Raw genomic sequence first — 17,961 nt, forward strand, 5'->3', positions numbered from 1 at the left:
GTGCAAACTCCACACAGACAGTTACCCAAGGCTACAATCGAACCCAGGTCCCTGGTGCTGTGAGGCAGCAGTGCTAACCACTGAGCCACTGTGCTGCCCCATGAAAAAGATCAATGAAGATGGAAAAAATAGAGAAAAAACTCACTAGAAACATCAAAACAAACAGTAAGAACCAATATAGATATTTTAAAACAAAAAAGAGTTTTTAAAGTTAACATTGGATAATAACTAGTGAGTCTGGGAAATTAACAATGGAAAATAAAGGGCTTGTACACGAATTATTATTTTGCAACAGGTTTCACTATAAAGAAATCCAGTAACATCCCAGAAATATCTGTAAATCAGGAAATGGAAGGGAGGGAGGAATTCAAGATAATGATGACCATCAGAGAAGAAGTACTGAGCAATTATTGGAGCTGTGGCTTGACAAGTCCCTAGGTCACGATGGACTACATCCTAGGGTTTTAAAGGAAATGGCTAGTGCAAGAGTTGATGCATTGATTTTAATTTTCCAGAATTCTCTTAGCATTTCCTTTAGGGAAGTTTCCATTAGAATGTTTCCATTGCTTTGCTCAAAAAGGGAGTTTGATGATCCTAACTGATGAAGGGCTTATGCCCGAAGCGTCGATTCTCCTGCTTCTTGGATGCTGCCTGACCTGCTGCGCTTTTCCAGCAACACATTTTTCAGCTCTGATGTTAATACTGGACAAGTCAGATTGTAGAGAGAAATCTGACTTAATAAACCCATAGTTTTATGTTTTCAATTTGTGTACCATGGTTAATCACTGAACATATTCACAAGAGACTGTCAGTGTACTTTTAAGAAAAAAACATAAAAATTAATAAGACAGAAATATTAAAGAAAACAATTTTACACAATTTCAGGACAATTTGAATCAATACTATTACAAATATCAGAAACAAAAATTCTACCTTTTACCCTCAACAACAGCCTTATAGATACAACTCACAGTGAAGGGTTAACCTGTCTGCATTTTAAGTTCCTTGTTTAGTGGGTGCAGCTGCAGTTGCTGCTCGCTGGTAAATATCTGCATTTGCACATGCTATCATCATTAGTTAATGCCTCTTCATGGGTCCTTTAAACAAACCACTAAAATGGCTCACATGCTTCTTAACGTGTTCCTTAAACTTATGCATAGAACAATCTTGTAGGAAATCTTAATTTGGCACTTTAAATCATTCTGTTTCTGGAGTGTTTCACTTACTAACTTGTAAGCCAATCAGGACTTAAGTTATAAAGATGTGAATGATGGTATGATTGGAGAGGGGTATGTTAACATTCTAGGGCATGTCGATATTAAGGAGGAGTCGGAGGAGTCGGTGTCGTTGTCATTGTCGTTGTCGTTGTCATTGTCGTTCGGTGTCTTGAAAAGCAGTAAGCTAAGTCCCCAGGACCTGTTGGGATTGATCCCATACACTGGAGGAGGGAAGAGAGGAGATTTCTGGGAGCTCAATAGAGATTTTTCGCCGTAGGCAAGGTCCCAGAAAATTGGAGAATAACTATTGTAATTCCCATTGTTTAAAAAGAGCAATGGGATAATCCAGGCAGTTATAGGCCAATGAACCTTACATTAGTGATCGGGAAATTATTGAAGAAGGTCTTTAGGAACATGATTTACTCACATTTGGAAAGGACAGCAAAAGTCAGGACCCTAAAAGAGCGTTGATATACAGAGGGATCTTGGGGTGCAGTTGTAACACAACTGGATATGGTCATAAAGCAGGCATATGCCATGCTTGCCTTCAACAGTATGAGCACTGAGTATAAAAGTTGGTACGTCGTGTAGCAACTGTATAAAGATTCAGTTAGGGCACATTTGGAGTATTGTGCACTGTTCTGATCACCACACTGTAGGAACAATGCAAAAGAGATTTACCAGATTTATCCAATTGCCTGGATTGGAATGTATTAGCTAGAGAGATTGGACAAACTTGGATTGTTTTCATTAGAGCATTGGAAGCTGAGGGGCAATCTGGTTGCAGTATATAATTTTATGGGAGACATAGATGGGTGGATAGTTGGAGTCTTTTTTTCCCAGGGTGGAAACTAGGGGACGTGGGTTTAAGGTGAGAAGTGGAAAGTTTAAAGGTGGTGTGTGAGGCAAATTGTTTGCACAGAGTGTAAGGTGCCTGGAATGTCCTGCCAGAGGAGGTGGGAAATGCAGATATGTTAGCAATGTTTAACTTGCATTGAGACAGACACATGAGCAGGCAAGGGGTAGAGTGATTATGGATTGTGAGCAGGAAGGTGTGATTGGTTTAAAATGGCATCATAGTCAGTGCATACATGGTGAGCTGAAGAGCTAGTTCCTTTGTTATACTGTTCTGTGTTCTGCCCTGACTGTTTTGAAGACTGTCAAACAGCCTTACTGATGTTATAGGCTTTTCTCTTTGAATGATGTGCTTATCTCTAAAAGAAGCCTGTTCACTCTCTAACTTTCTGAATTGATCTGTTTTTCAAAAAGGAGACTTGGTTTTGTCTTTGTTTCAAGTTAATAGCCCCTTTTCTTTCTTTCTTCTACTTTATTTTTCCCAAAGCATTGAACTACTTACCTCAAGGGTCTTTTTAAAATGCCATTTTGAAGTCTACTTTAGGAACCGGTATCACAATAATAGCATTACTATGAATATTCTTCACAGGAGAATGATCAAAATCAGGTACCTACAGACCAGTTAGTTTAGTATCTGTCATAAGGAAGATGGGAAATATGAAATTGTCCATTTTGGCAAGAATAAAAATGAATCCTATTATCTAAATGGCGAGAGATATGAGCGTCTTAGTGCATGGTTCACCAAAGGTTAAGATACAGGTACAGCAAGTAATTAGAAAAGTTAACAGAATGTTAATACTTATTGTGAGGGGAATAGAACACAAAAGTAAGAAGGTTATGACTCAGTTGTATAGGGGAATATTGTGTACAGTATTAGTCTCCTTATTTAAGGTAAGGTGAAAATGTGTTAGAAGCAGTTCTGAGAATGTTTATCAGACTAATATTTGAACTGATAACTATGAATGGATTGTCTTATAAAGAAAGGTTGGACAGACCAGCCCTTGTGCGCTAGAGTTTCAAAGAGTAAGAGGCAATTTGATTCAAATGTATAAGTTCCTGAGGGAACTTGACAAGAATGATGTGTCAAGGATGTTTCTTCTTATAAGAGAATTTAGATGTAAGGACACTGTTTAAATTAAGGGGTGATCCATTCAAGACAGAGATGAGGCAAAAACTCTCCTCAATGTCATGACACTTTCAAACTCCCTTCTTGAAAAGGTGGAGGAAGCAAGATACTTTAATGTTTTAAAGGCAGGGAAAGCAGGTTTGTGGTTATTTAGGAGGAGGTGGGAATCTGGAATAATCGATCAGCCGTGATCCTATTGAATGGCAGAGAAGGCTTGAGGGGACAAATGACCTACTGCTGCATCTAATTTGTATGTTCATATGTATTACATCAAACACACCACAGAAATTGGAGATGACATGTTTATGCCTATTGAGTAATAACAAATTCCATTCTTGTTAATTTATTTTTAAATTTAGATTCTGATGTCAGAGCCGAGTAAACTGAGGCAGAAGGTGAAAGTGTGGATGCAGGAATACTGGAATGTCACTGACATGGTGGCAATTGCTATCTTCAGCTGTGGTGTGTTACTGCGGCTCCAGAGTCAACCCTATATGAGCTATGGTCGTGTCATCTACTGTGTGGATATTATCATCTGGTATATCCGTGTCCTTGACATCTTTGGTGTCAACAAGTACCTGGGACCCTATGTGATGATGATTGGGAAGATGGTGAGTGAGCCCTCACATCTGACTCATAAACTCTGAGAATCTGTAGTTAAATCTGGAGCTAGTTTCCACTTCACAGTGGCCATACATTCTAATTCCTTTTAGTACAGTCAGAAAGACGATAATTGAACTTTAATGTGGAAACATGAAGAATGGGGCAGAGAATTCTCCTTTAAACCTGGATCAGATTCTCCTTTTAGATCATTCTCATTTCTTTGCAGAAAGACTTAGAAATTCTACTCAAATGCAAACTGACAAAACGTTGTGATTGGGTTCCCTCCACACACTTTAGTGAAGCCACCATCTGCTGCTAGTTCTTTAAATCAAGTTCCACATCCTCCTTTCTTGATCCTGTTATGGTTTTACAATGCCTAGTCTTCATGCTAATCTGCTGTACTCCCCACTTCAGTCCTACACAGTTGCTCCAGAATACATGTACTTCTACTTCCCTGTCTTCTACCATCAGCTTCTGTTTTTTAATCTCTCTGCCTCTATCTCTGGAGTTTCTATAGACCACACAATTTCCCAACTTCAACAAATCCATCAAGTCTCTGGGCTGTGTTCTTTGGTATCTACCCCTTACTACTTACTGTCTGCTATTCACTGTTACATGCTCGCCAACCACCCCCGCCCTCAGTTTTCTTGGGGTGTTTCACTGTAGGAGAAGTACCTTATTGAAGCAGATTGTGGAGGAGGTTAAAACTTCTGTTGCAGGATTTGTAGAACCTTATTCCCAAAGTTGTACATTTTCCTGTGCTTGGGCAAATGATGACCTGAAGTCACCAGTAACCTCTAGTTGGGTTGTGATCAGCAGAGGGGAGGGAATGTCTCAGCAACTTTCCCAGGGTCGGGATGTGTGGAGGTTGAGTTGAAGATGGTTCGGAAAACAGAAAATACTGCAAATACACTCGAGGATTGAGTGACCTGTGAGAGGAATAAAGTGCAAAATACAAACGCTGGAAATATGCAATGAGAGCAGTCATCTCAGGCTCCTATTCCCTGTCTTGGTCTCTGGTCCCTCTGTTGGCTCCAGTTTCTAATTTCCAGTCTAATATTCTCTGGGTGAAGTAGACAAGGAACATGGTAAATACAAACAAAACACAGAAAGTACTGTAGCTGTTTCTGAAATTAAATGGCCATCTACTGAAACTGTTAAATCAGGGTAGATGAGGAAATTCTCTGCTTCAGATTCAAACATTTCCTGAAGAAATTTTATGGAATATGATTTTAATTCCATGATTTCAAAGGGAATAACTGTTCCTTGGATGCTGCCTGACCTGCTGCGCTTTTCCAGCAACACATTTTCACCACTTTCAGTGCTGTAGACCTCAATGATTCTTCAAAGCCTATTATTTGCTTTCCTTTTCATATATTAGGATTTCCAACAACTGCAGTATTTTGCATTTATGTTAGCATTTCTTTTAACATTGTAATGGTGTTTAACAATTTAAATTTACAGAAGTGAACTGAAGTTATTGAAGAATTGAAATCTGCACATTTACTGCCATTGTTTCATTTGCTGATTTTGATTTGAATAACAGAAATGAAGAATTAATTATTTTACTCAGGCAGAAAATCAACATATGTGAATGCTTCAAATATGCTGTATGACACTGACTATAAAGATTGCCATGGGTGAAATAATAGGTACTGAAAAGAGGGTTAGGCACCAATAATAAAATCTGCTAACGCATGTTGAACCTGTGTATGCATCTGGTCAGTTTTATGTTGTAGCTCCTGCTGTATATAGTAGACAGCCATCATGGAAAGAAAAATTGATCCCTTTAAATGCAAAAATCAAATCATTAACTTACATTTATTCCATCAATTCATGTACAATGTAATAGTACAAACATTACACTGTTTAAAAACTCATTTACGGATGATGGCATTGCTTGATAACCAGCATTTATTGCCCATCCCAGCAGGCAGCTAAGAGTCACATATAGGCCAGACCAGGTAGGGACAGCAGTCTCCTTCCCTAAAGGACATTAATGAACCAGATGGGTTTTTTTAATCATAATCAACAATGGATTCCTGACAATCACAGGCTCATGATTCCAGATTTTTATTGAATTCAAATTCCATCTTCTGCTGTGGCAGGATTTGAACCTAGGTCCCCAGAACATTACCTGGGTTTCTGAGTTAAGAGTCAGCAATAACACCACTGGACCATTGCCTCCCCTACAAATGTACTGGCAAAGTTTAGGAGTGGGGTCTGGTCAGTGTAAGAAAAATTGATACATTCGATTAGAAGTTTTATGAAGACTCCAAGTTTCCTGTATGACACTTTTATGATGATGGTTGCTCTATGATATAATGCTATCTTTGTGATGGAATGACTATTTCAGTGTTGTTTTCCAGATGGTCGACATGCTGTACTTTGTGGTCATTATGCTAGTGGTCCTGATGAGTTTTGGGGTGTCAAGACAGGCCATTCTACATCCAGATGAGGAGCCTTCCTGGAGATTAGCCCGGAACATTTTCTACATGCCCTACTGGATGATCTATGGAGAGGTGTTTGCGGATCAGATAGACCGTAAGACTAGAATTTATAGTAAGACTCTGTTTCCTGTTTCCTTGGGCAAATAATAAATATGAAAGCAGCCAAGCTGATGTCATGGGTTACTGCCATTGTTCATGTCTGAAGCAGTAACATCCTGACATATTGTGGGCTGTTCCACCCAGAGCCACCGCTTTATCCAATCCCTGTCACTGTGCATTTCCCTGGATACTATAGGCAATTTAGCATGGCTGATCCACCTATCCTGCATGTCTTTGGACTGTGGGAAGAAACCAGAGTACCTGGAGGAAACCCATGCAGACACATGGAGAACATGTAAACTCCTCACAGACAGTGCCCAAGGTGGGATCCAATCTGGGTCTCTGGTGCTGTGAGATCGCAGTGCTAACCACTGAGCCACCATTAGCCCAATCTCACAATATCAAAGAGGAAAATACTTCAGATATTTGAGCTCCTTCTGAAAATCTATGGCAGCTTTAACATTAATTGCAAAATGTTGTCTGTCACATCTAATCTTTGCATTCATGGAGAGTAAGACTGGGTTGTCAATATGTAGTATGAAAAGTCAGAATTTGAGGGTGTCCATCTCATTTAGTATTTGCTGATTACAGTCTCTTGGCCTGTACTCTGTATTTCATTCCCTGGGACTGCAAGGTTTTGTTATGAATATGAATGATAGAAATTCTTGCTTGTGACATTGTGGAGATTTGCTCTCACTGTCTTCCTTTACTTTCTTAATTTTTGCTCCTGCTGTAATGAAATCTTGTACCAGTATACGCCATGGAAATTAATCGTAAGTGTGTGACTGTAGATGCTGTTAAGTGACAAAAGTAGTCTGTGTGTATTATGGGTATGATGTGACGATGTCTAGTTTCTGTGTTTGTGATTTTATGTTTGCTTGTTACAAAGGCTTGGCTATAAACTGACCAGATTTGACTAAGCCTTTTTTGTTCATTATTAAAGTTATTTTGATCTTTAAAAGGTTGGAATTCAGCAGTTACAGGGGCTAGCCAGATTGATTAAAGTTGTTCCAAGTTGGCGAGGGCAGTCTGGCTGCGAAGATTTTGTTTATGCATTTGTTCTATCAAACGCAATAACATACATGATTCAGTAGCCTCATGGGTTAAACGTTTCCAGTTTTCTGTAAAATTCAGCAATGTTGTGGGAGTTGCTCATAAGTTGTGACTCACTTCAAGCCACTGTCTAGTGTGGGCAACTTAGCCCATGTTCCCACATTCCACATATAGGGTTGCAGGTAGCATCCAGAGTGGGTGTGGATTTGTGTCAACATCTGTGTCTGCTCACAACTGCACTTATCAACTCCCTCCAAATATCTACTACAAATCTGCCCACATAGGCGTGACCCCTTTGCTTTGGCAGGTATTACCCTAACCCCCTGTGGTTTGGGAAGGTGTAACCCCACTCCCAGTTTGGAAAACTGTGACCTCCTGCAGTTTGGAAAGTAGTGACCCCTTTGTTCTGGTCATTCTGTGCCTCAATCTGACAATGCGAATGGGATCTTTGCAGTTTCTCAAGTGATAAGGGACAAACAACAATTGGAGCGGGGTCATGTTCTCTGAAATAAAATGAATCCATTCAGTGAGATAGGGCATTGAGCTTGTGTAGGTGCACCTTGTGTTTTCTGTGTTGAACTGTGAGGAATTTCTTCCCCTGTAGCTCCTTGTGGAGAGAACCTGTTTGATGATGATGGGAAGCGGCTCCCTCCCTGTATCCCTGGGGCCTGGATTATTCCTGCTATCATGGCTTGTTACCTTCTTGTTGCTAATGTCCTGCTCGTAAATCTGCTGATTGCTGTCTTCAAGTAAGAATCGAAACAGTTAACGTGTTCAACTTTGCAACCATGTAGTAACTGATGGTTTAAAGAAACTGCAAATTATAGTCAGCCATGTAGCAGCTGACAATGTCCTTCCTGCTGTCTCCAATGTTTGTTATGAATCATACTCCTGTGAACATTCCTTTATTATTCCTTTAAAGCTCCAGTCACCTTGCTCAAACTGTTCTTCTTTTTTTCTGGATTGATATAAGGGTTGTTATATTATTCCCTGTTTAATTTCTTTCTTACCCTGAGTTATAAAACTCTGTTATTCCCTACCCTCCCTCTTGCTCCCTGTCTGCTTCCCTGCACTGGACTGCAAGTAACCTCCTTCCCTCCTCTCTCTCTCTCCTTCAATCTCTTCACTCCCTCTTCCCTCTCCCTTGGACTATAGGACCTGCTCCTCAGTTGGGTCTCTTGTGGTCTGTTTGTTGATTGAGATTTGTGTTCTGTTCTGCAGCAACACCTTCTTGGAGGTGATTTCCATTTCCAACCAGGTCTGGAAGTTCCAGCGTTATCAGCTAATCTTGACATTTCATGAAAGGCCTGTTTTCCCACCACCACTGATCATCTTCAGTTATTTGTCCATGATTGTGCAGCAGTGCTGTCGCAGGAAGAACAAGGAGATGGAAGAACGTGATCGGGGACTGAGTGTGTACACTTTCCTCCTAATAATAACTGGGCCTTAAGCTCTGCCTGTCCCCCAACCCCATCATCTGGATATTCAACCAACTACTGTCTCCTAACCAGCAGTTACTGTAAACACCTTCCATCCCTCCCCTCCCCGAGATCTCAACAGTTACAAAGTCTGTATCATTACCTGAGTTACAAGCAAATCGGTGAAGGAATAAATAGATAAGGGAAACTGAAGAACCGTGTGGGAAAGAGGGATAACTGAAAGGAAATTGGGATGGATTCCACCTGAACTGGAATCGAACCAGAATCTGAGTACAAAGGATGAAGAGGATGGTCACAACTTGTAAATGGAGTAGGGCTATGGTGGAAAAGGTCATTTAGATAATAGCTCAAAGAAAGGATAGGGAGTAGAGTAATAGTTTAAAATTGTGCTTTTATCACTACAGGAAAAGAGGAAACTAAAAGATGTAAATTAATTTAAACAACAGAGATAAATAAGAAATGCTTAAAGAACACATAAGCGGGACAGGCTAGGGTATGTGACCAAGTAAACAAGTTGAATGAATTGCAAGGGTAAATTCAACTGGAGTCTATGAAATGGTAACTATTTCCAAGACATGGCTATAAGATGGTCAGGATTGGGAACTAAATTAATCCAGGTTAATAGAAATATAAGCTCCAGTCCCACACCAGGTCCTAGCTCCCAGCCTTGCTGAATCTTCACCATCCCTCCAGACCTCCCCCTCTCTGAGGATGAAAGATCAGTCCTCAGCAGAGGCCTCACCTTCATTCCCCTACGCCCTCGAATCAATGAGTTCAACACGCGGCGGGATATTGAACAATTCTTCCGCCGCCTTCGCCTCCGTGCCTACTTTCACAACCAAGATCCCGCCCACCCTCTGACGACCCCTTCTCCCGCCTCCAACGCACCCCATCCACCTGGACACCCCGTGCTGGCCTCTTACCCGCCCTCGATCTATTTGTAGCCAACTGCCGCCGCGACATTAACCGACTCAACCTGTCCACCCCTCTTACCCACTCCAACCTCTCACCCTCAGAACGTGCAGCCCTCCACTCCCTCCGCTCCAATCCCAACCTTACCATCAAACCGGCAGACAAGGGAGACGCGGTAGTAGTTTGGCGCACCGACCTTTATACCGCTGAGGCCAAACGCCAGCTCGCGGACGCCTCCTCTTATCGCCCCCTCGACCACGACCCCACCTCCCACCAGCAAACCATCATCTCCCAGACCATCCATAACCTCATCACCTCAGGGGATCTCCCATCCACCGCCTCCAACCTCATAGTCCCACAACCCCGCACCGCCCGTTTCTACCTCCTGCCCAAAATCCACAAACCTGAATGCCCCGGCCGACCCATTGTCTCAGCCTGCTCCTGCCCCACCGAACTCATCTCCGCATACCTTGACACGGTTCTGTCCCCTTTAGTCCAAGAACTCCCCACCTACGGTCGGGACACCACCCACGCCCTCCACCTCCTCCAGGATTTTCGCTTCCCTGGTCCCCAACGCCTTATTTTCACGATGGACATCCAGTCCCTGTACACCTCCATTCCCCATCACAAAGGACTCAAAGCCCTCCGCTTCTTCCTTTCCCGCCGCACCAACCAGTACCCTTCCACTGACACCCTCCTTCGACTGACTGAACTGGTCCTCACCCTGAATAACTTCTCTTTTCAATCCTCCCACTTCCTCCAAACTAAAGGAGTTGCCATGGGCACCCGCATGGGCCCCAGCTATGCCTGTCTCTTCGTAGAATATGTGGAACAGTCCATCTTCCGCAACTACACTGGCACCACCCCCCACCTTTTCCTCTGCTACATCGATGACTGTATCGGCGCTGCCTCGTGCTCCCACGAGGAGGTTGAACAGTTCATCAACTTTACTAACACCTTCCATCCCGACCTGAAATTCACCTGGACTGTCTCAGACTCCTCCCTCCCCTTCCTAGACCTTTCCATTTCTATCTCAGGCGACCGACTCAACACAGACATCTACTATAAACCGACTGACTCCCACAGCTATATGGACTACACCTCCTCCCACCCTGCCCCCTGTAAAAACTCCATCCCATATTCCCAATTCCTTCGTCTCCGCCACATCTGCTCCCAGGAGGACCAGTTCCAACACTGCACAGCCCAGACGGCCTCCTTCTTCAAGGACTGCAGATTCCCCCCAAACGTGATCGACGATGCTCTCCACCGCATCTCCTCCACTTCCCGCTCCTCCGCCCTTGAGCCCCGCTCCTCCAACCGCCACCAAGACAGAACCCCACTGGTTCTCACCTACCACCCCACCAACCTCCGCATACAACGTATCATCCGCCGTCATTTCCGCCACCTCCAAACGGATCCCACCACCAGGGATATATTTCCCTCCCCTCCCCTATCAGCGTTCTGCAAAGACCACTCCCTTCGTGACTCCCTCGTCAGGTCCACACCCCCCACCAACCCAACCTCCACTCCCGGCACCTTCCCCTGCAACCGCAGGAAATGTAAAACTTGCGCCCACACCTCCTCCCTCACTTCCCTCCAAGGCCCCAAGGGATCCTTCCATATCCGTCACAAGTTCACCTGTACCTCCACACACATCAGCTATTGCATCCGCTGCACCCGATGTGGCCTCCTCTACATTGGGGAGACGGGCCGCCTACTTGCCGAACGTTTCAAAGAACACCTCAGGGACGCCCGAACCAACCAACCCAACCACCCCGTGGCTCAACACTTTAACTCTCCCTCCCACTCCACCGAGGACATGCAGGACCTTGGACTCCTCCACCGGCAAAACATAACAACACGACGGTTGGAGGAAGAGCGCCTCATCTTCCGCCTGGGAACCCTCCAACCACAAGGAATGAACTCAGATTTCTCCAGTTTCCTCATTTCCCCTCCCCCCACCTTGTCTCAGTCGGTTCCCTCAACTCAGCACCGCCCTCCTAACCTGCAATCTTCTTCATAACCTCTCCGCCCCCACCCCACTCCGGCCTATCACCCTCACCTTGACCTCCTTCCACCTATCACATCTCCATCGCCCCTCCCCCAAGTCCCTCCTCCCTACCTTTTATCTTAGCCTGCCTGGCACCCTCTCCTCATTCCTGATGAAGGGCTTATGCCCGAAACGTCGAATTTCCTATTCCTTGGATGCTGCCTGACCTGCTGTGCTTTAACCAGCAACACATTTTCAACTATCAAATAAATATATCAGGTTATGAAGTCTACAGGCATGTTTTGGAAGATGCTAAATGGGGAGAAATAGCCTTTGTGATTAAGTCTGAAATCAGTTTGATGATGAGGGGATAAGCAAGCAGTGATGAATCATGGGCCGAATTAAAAAATAGGAAGTGTGATACTATGATGTGAGTTTCACACAGTGCCCCTAACCAAACCTACCAAGTAGCGGCTATGAAATGGTAGATTGTATAAATGCAGATATTAAACAAGCACACAGATTGGGCAGTGATCTTCAGACACAATGTTAACTTTCACGTAGATTTGGATAAACAGACTAAATCATATCAAAGAGAGTCAGTTTTCTGAATGTGTCTGAGGTAGTTTTCTGCAACAATATATATTCACAAATTGCTAAAGAGGGCAACCCATTTAATATTTAGTGATGAGCCAAGTTTACTTCATGACTTGACAGTGCACAAACATTTATCTAACAGTAATCTGAATACGATTGAGTTCAATTATTTGAAAGGGTGGAGTAAATAACAACTTGAATCCTAGATTTAGGTTGGGCTGTTTTCAATGAGATGGGACAGTAAACAGGAAAGGGGAGGCAATGGTCTAGTGATATTATCGCTAGACTATTAATCTAAATACTTGGCTAATGTTCTGGGGACTTGTGTTCAAATACCACCACAGCAGATGGTGGAATTTGAATTCAATAAAAATCTGGAATTAACAGTCGATTGGTGACCATAAATCCATTGTCAATTGTTGGAAAAACCCATCTGGCTCATCAAAATCCTTTAGGAAAGGAAATCTGCCATCCTTACCTGATCTGGCCTGCATGTGACTCCAGACTCTAGGCAATGTGGTTGACTTTTAACTGGCAATTAAGGATGGTCAATAAATGCTGGCCTGGCCAAAGACACCCACATCCCAAAAATAAACAAAAAAAGGATAAATCTTTGGACGGAGAACATAGCAGAAGGCCTGGAGCAGTTCCTGGCAACTAGGAAATATGCAAAACATGTCAGAATTAAATAAAAAGTCTAAATACTATAAAAATGTGAAATAAAAGGGAATTTGTAAGGGATATCAAAATCAAAACAAAAAAAAGTCATTATAACTATATTAGGAATAAAAGGTTGGTCAGGAGCAATGTAGGATCTTAAACTGATAATGAAGGTACTATCCACAAAAACAAGGAATTGATGGACATACTGAATAATTAGTTTGAATTGGTTTGGTAATTATTTATATTTGAGTCAGAGACTACTATGGCCAGATACCCCAAAAAAACTAATATTTGGAACAGGTCCACCCAAATTACTGTAAGTATAATAACTGTAATAAAGAAAATAATGGTGCCAATGAACAGATGGCTCATATCTCTCATTTTAAAAATAAATTAGTGAGAACATTGTTGATGCCTTAACAATAATCTTCTAAAATTCTCTTGATTTGGAATCATGCTTTAGGTTGAATTATACATGCCATTCTGCTATTTAAGAAATGTGAGAGTAGAACTAGGGAATTAGGGATCAGTTAGCCAAACATCTATTGTAGAGAAATTACTAGAATCTATAATTAAAGATGGGGTGACTGAATGGCTTGAAATCATTGTGAGACAGGACTAAAGAGAAAGCTTGATAATATTTTAATTAGGTTTTAAAATGCTATTCATACAGACTTTCAGAAGAAATTTGATAAGGTCTCTCTCAGGAGACTACTTAGTTGAGGTTCATAGAATTAGAGGCAAATTATTGACCTTATCAATAAATTGGTTGAACAACAAAAGATCGATCAAGGATAATAGGCAGATGACACTAACTGACAGGATGTGACTATTGATGTCCTGTAAGGATATCTGTTGGAGCCTCAACTATTCATTGTATTTCTTAATGACTTAGATGATGGGTTAGAAATCTACTAATCCAAATTTGCTTATGATGCAAAACCTGATGACATTAGTGATCTGGCTGAAGAAACTGAGAGCATTGTTGTTAAGTTTGAGATGACACAAAGATAGGTGAAGGGACAGATAGGGTTGAGGAAGCAGTGAGACTGCAGAAGCACTTGGACAGGCTATGAAAGTGGACAAAGAAGTGGCAGATGGAATACATTTTGGAAAGTGTGAGGTTATGCACTTTGGTGGGAAGAATAGAGAAGATAATTTTCTAAACTGCGAAAAGCATCGGAAATCTGAAGCACAAAGAGACTTAAGAGTTCTGGTTTAGGATTCACTTAAGGTTAACATGCCAGTTCAGTTTGCAGTTAGGAAGGCAAATGCAATGTTAGTATTCAGTTTGAAAGAACTAGAATCCTAAAGCAGGGATGTACTGCTGGGGCTGTATAAGCCTCTGGTCAGACTGTTTTTGGAATATTGAGCAATCTTGGACCCATATCTAAGGAAGGATATGCTGGTGTTCGAGGAAATCTAGAGGATGTTTGCAAGAAGTTGTGTGTGGAGTCCGAAGAGATAAGAGAGGTGCTAAATGAATATCTTTCGTCAGTATTCACACAAAAAAAGACAATGTTGTTGACGAGATTACTGAAATACAGGCTACTAGACTGCATGGGATTGAGTTCATAAGGAGGAGGTGTTAGCAATTCTGGAAAGTGGAGGATAGCAAATGCTGTTCCCTTGTTCAAGAATGGGGTTGAGACAGCCCTGTTAATTATAGACCAGTGATACTTACTTCTGTTGCAGACAAAGTTTTGGAAAGGATTATAAGAGATAGGATTTATAATCATCTCGAAAGGAATAATTTGATTAGGTAAAGTCAACAGAGTTTTGTGAAGGATAGGTCGTGCCTCACAAACCTTATTAAGTTCTTTGAGAAGGTGACCAAACAGGTGGATGAGGGTAAAGCAGTTGATGTGGTGTATATGGATTTCAGTAAGGTGTTTGATAAGGTTCCCCACAGTAGGCTATTGCAGAAAATATGGAGGCATGGGATTGATGGTGATTTAGTGGTTTGGATCAGAAATTGGCCAGCTGTAAGAAGTCAGAGGGTTGTGGTTGATGGGAAATGTTCATCCTGGAGTTCAGTTACTAGGATGTGTTTTGGGGCCACTGCTGTTTGTCATTTTTATAAGTGACCTGGATGAAGGTGTAGAAGGATGGGTTAGTAAATCTGTGGATGACAGTAAGGTCGGTGGAGTTGTGGATGGTGCTGAAGGATGTTACAGGTTACAGAGGAGCATAGATAAGTTACAGAGCTGGGCTGAGAGGTGGCAAATGGAGTTTAATGCAGAAAAGTGTGAGGTGATTCACTTTGGAAGGAGCAACAGGAATACAGAGTACTAAGCTAATGGTAAGATTCTTGGTAGTGTAGATGAGCAGAGAGATCTGTGTTCATGGACATAGATCCCTGAAAGTTGACACCCAGGTTAATGGAGTTGTTAAGAAGGCATACAGTATGTTAGCTTATATTGGAAGGATTGAGTTTCGAAACCATGAGGCCATGTTGCAGCTATACAAAACTCTGATTTGGCCGCAATTGGAGTATTGCGTACATTTCTGGTTGTCGCATTACAGGAAGGATGCGGAAGCATTGGAAAGGGTTCAGAGGAGATTTACCAGAATGTTGGCTGGTATGGAGGGAAGGTCTTATGAGGAAAGACTGAGAGACTTGAGGCTGTTTTCATTAATGAGAAGAAGATTAAGAGGTGACTTAATTGAGGCATACAAGATGATCAGAGGATTAGATAGGGAGGGCTGTAAGAGCTTTTTTCTTGGATGGTGATGGCTAACATAAGGGGATATAGCTTTAAACTGAGGGATGATAGATATAGGACAGATGACAGAGGTAGGTTCTTTACTCAGAGTAGTAAGGGTGTGGAGTGTCCAGCCTGCAACAGTATAGACTTGCCAACTTTAAGAGCATTGAAATGGTGATTGGATAAACATATGGATGATAATGGAATAGTGTAGGTTAGATGGGCTTCAGATTAGTTTCACCGGGCAGTACAACATCGAAGGCTGAAGGGCCTGTACTGATCTGTAATGTTCTATGATTCTGGGAATGAAGGGCTTGTCATATGAGGAGCGGTTGAGGACTCTGGGTGTCTCCTCGATGGAGTTTAGAAGGATGAGGGATGATCTAATTGAAACCTACACAATACTGAAAGGCCTAGAAAGAGTGAACATGCAGAAGATGTTTTCACTAGTAGGAGAGACAATAACCTGCAGACACAACCTCAGAGTGAAGGGATGACCCTTTTGAACTGAAATGAGGAGGAATTTCTTCAGCCAGAGGATGGTGAATCCATGGAACTAATTTCTACAAGGGCTGTGGAGGGCCAAACCTTTGACTGTATTGAAGACAGAGATAGGTCGGTTCTTGATAGAAAGGAGATGAAGGGTTACAAGAAAAAGGCAGAGAATGGACTTGTGAAATATATCAGCCATGATCGAATGGGGGAGCAGACTTGATGGGCTAAATGGCCTAATTCTGCACCTATATCCGAAGTTGAAGTCACTATACAATTACATAGAGATATTGAAAAATAAATTTAATAGAGAAAACCGACAAAATGATTTTGAAATGGTTTTTAATGCAGGTAAATGTGATAGAACAGACTGATTTCTAAATGGTGCAAAGGTAGTAACTTTCAAGGTCCAAAGAGACTTGGGAATTCAGGTACATGCATTATTAAAATGTCCTGAATATGTACAAAAATAATCAAAAAGGGGAATACAATTCTAACCTTCCGAGTTAAAGCCATGCTAGATGTATACAAAGCCCTGGCTGGACTATACTTGAAACATTGAGCACTACTAGGTAGCAAGATCTTTGAAAAGCTATTTTGACAATGAAGCGAGTTCAGGATAGATTTACCACTCTAAGAACTAAATTATGAAGAAGGATTACAGCAACAATTATTGTATTCCCTGGAAATTTAAAGTTTAGGACCTAATTTAATAAAACTTTTCAAGATACTTCGGGAACAGATATTTCTGCTAGTGGTCGAGTCTACATGGAGACATTATCCAAAATTTGGATCAGAATTTTTGGGAATCAAATTGAGAAAATCTACATGCAAAGGGCAGCACACATTTGGAACACTGCCCTGTAAATGGCAATTGATTCTTGATCAATTGTAGTCAAAAGATTAAAAGGGATATGAGGTAAAGGTGGGTCTATGGAGTTATGCAGTGGATCAACTGTGATCTCCTGGAATGTTAGAACAGACGCAAGGTTGAAAAGGGCTGCTCATTTATAAGTATTATCCAGTTCCCTGTCATTGAGTGGGATATGGTGGGGTAGTGGTAATGTATTAGTAATCCAGAACCTGAGGTTAATGTTCTGGGGACATAGGTTCAAAGCTGACCATTGCAGGTAGTGAAACCTGAATTCAATAAAAATTTGGCATTTAAAAGTTAGCTAACAATTGTTGTAAAAACCCATTTGGTTCACCAGTTCTCTTTAGGGAAGAAAATCTGCCATCCTTACCTGGTGTAGCCCACATGTCACTCCATTCTCATAGGAATGTGGTTGACTTTTAACTGCCCCCATGGGAATTCAGTGCTGATCAGTCAGTGATGCTTTCATCCCATGAATGAATTTTTAAAATCCTCTTCACTTTCCATTTCCACCTCAAAGAGAATTTTGCTGTGTTTGCATCTTTGCTGATTCAGACAATTAATACGGACTTTTAAAAACCTTTTACTTCCATGTTCTTACCATGGATGTAGGAATAATCTTCTTTGTGTCCCCTTCCTTGTGACAGAACTAATCCTAAGTGAGGAAGAACTGAAGAAGCTGCAGGAGTTTGAGGAGCAGTGTGTGGAACAGTATTTCACACAGAAAGAAGATCAAGAACAATCATCAAATGATGAGCGGATTCGGATCACAGCTGAAAGGTGGTTGTTCATTTTGTTTCTAGAATAAATCTCACAATGTAACTTCTCATGTTGTGTTGTGCAAAATTTCTTGTTCCTGCCAATGATTCTTTCATGAATAGAA

General features: G+C 41.8%; 1 protein-coding gene across 1 annotated transcript in view; it reads left to right on the forward strand.

The window, feature by feature from the left end:
• The window catches only part of LOC132834727 (transient receptor potential cation channel subfamily M member 1-like), a 78,466-nt gene that overhangs the window by 54,807 nt on the left and 5,698 nt on the right, over positions 1-17,961 (forward strand). Inside the window, exons 21-26 of the mRNA XM_060853691.1 lie at positions 3,558-3,809; positions 6,171-6,345; positions 7,103-7,123; positions 8,008-8,152; positions 8,625-8,815; positions 17,726-17,858. Of these exons, the coding sequence (XP_060709674.1) occupies positions 3,558-3,809; positions 6,171-6,345; positions 7,103-7,123; positions 8,008-8,152; positions 8,625-8,815; positions 17,726-17,858 (917 nt within the window). The remainder of the gene's footprint in view (positions 1-3,557; positions 3,810-6,170; positions 6,346-7,102; positions 7,124-8,007; positions 8,153-8,624; positions 8,816-17,725; positions 17,859-17,961) is intronic.

The sequence above is a fragment of the Hemiscyllium ocellatum genome, chromosome 42 (genome assembly GCF_020745735.1).
Source record: "Hemiscyllium ocellatum isolate sHemOce1 chromosome 42, sHemOce1.pat.X.cur, whole genome shotgun sequence".
NCBI lineage: Eukaryota > Metazoa > Chordata > Chondrichthyes > Orectolobiformes > Hemiscylliidae > Hemiscyllium > Hemiscyllium ocellatum.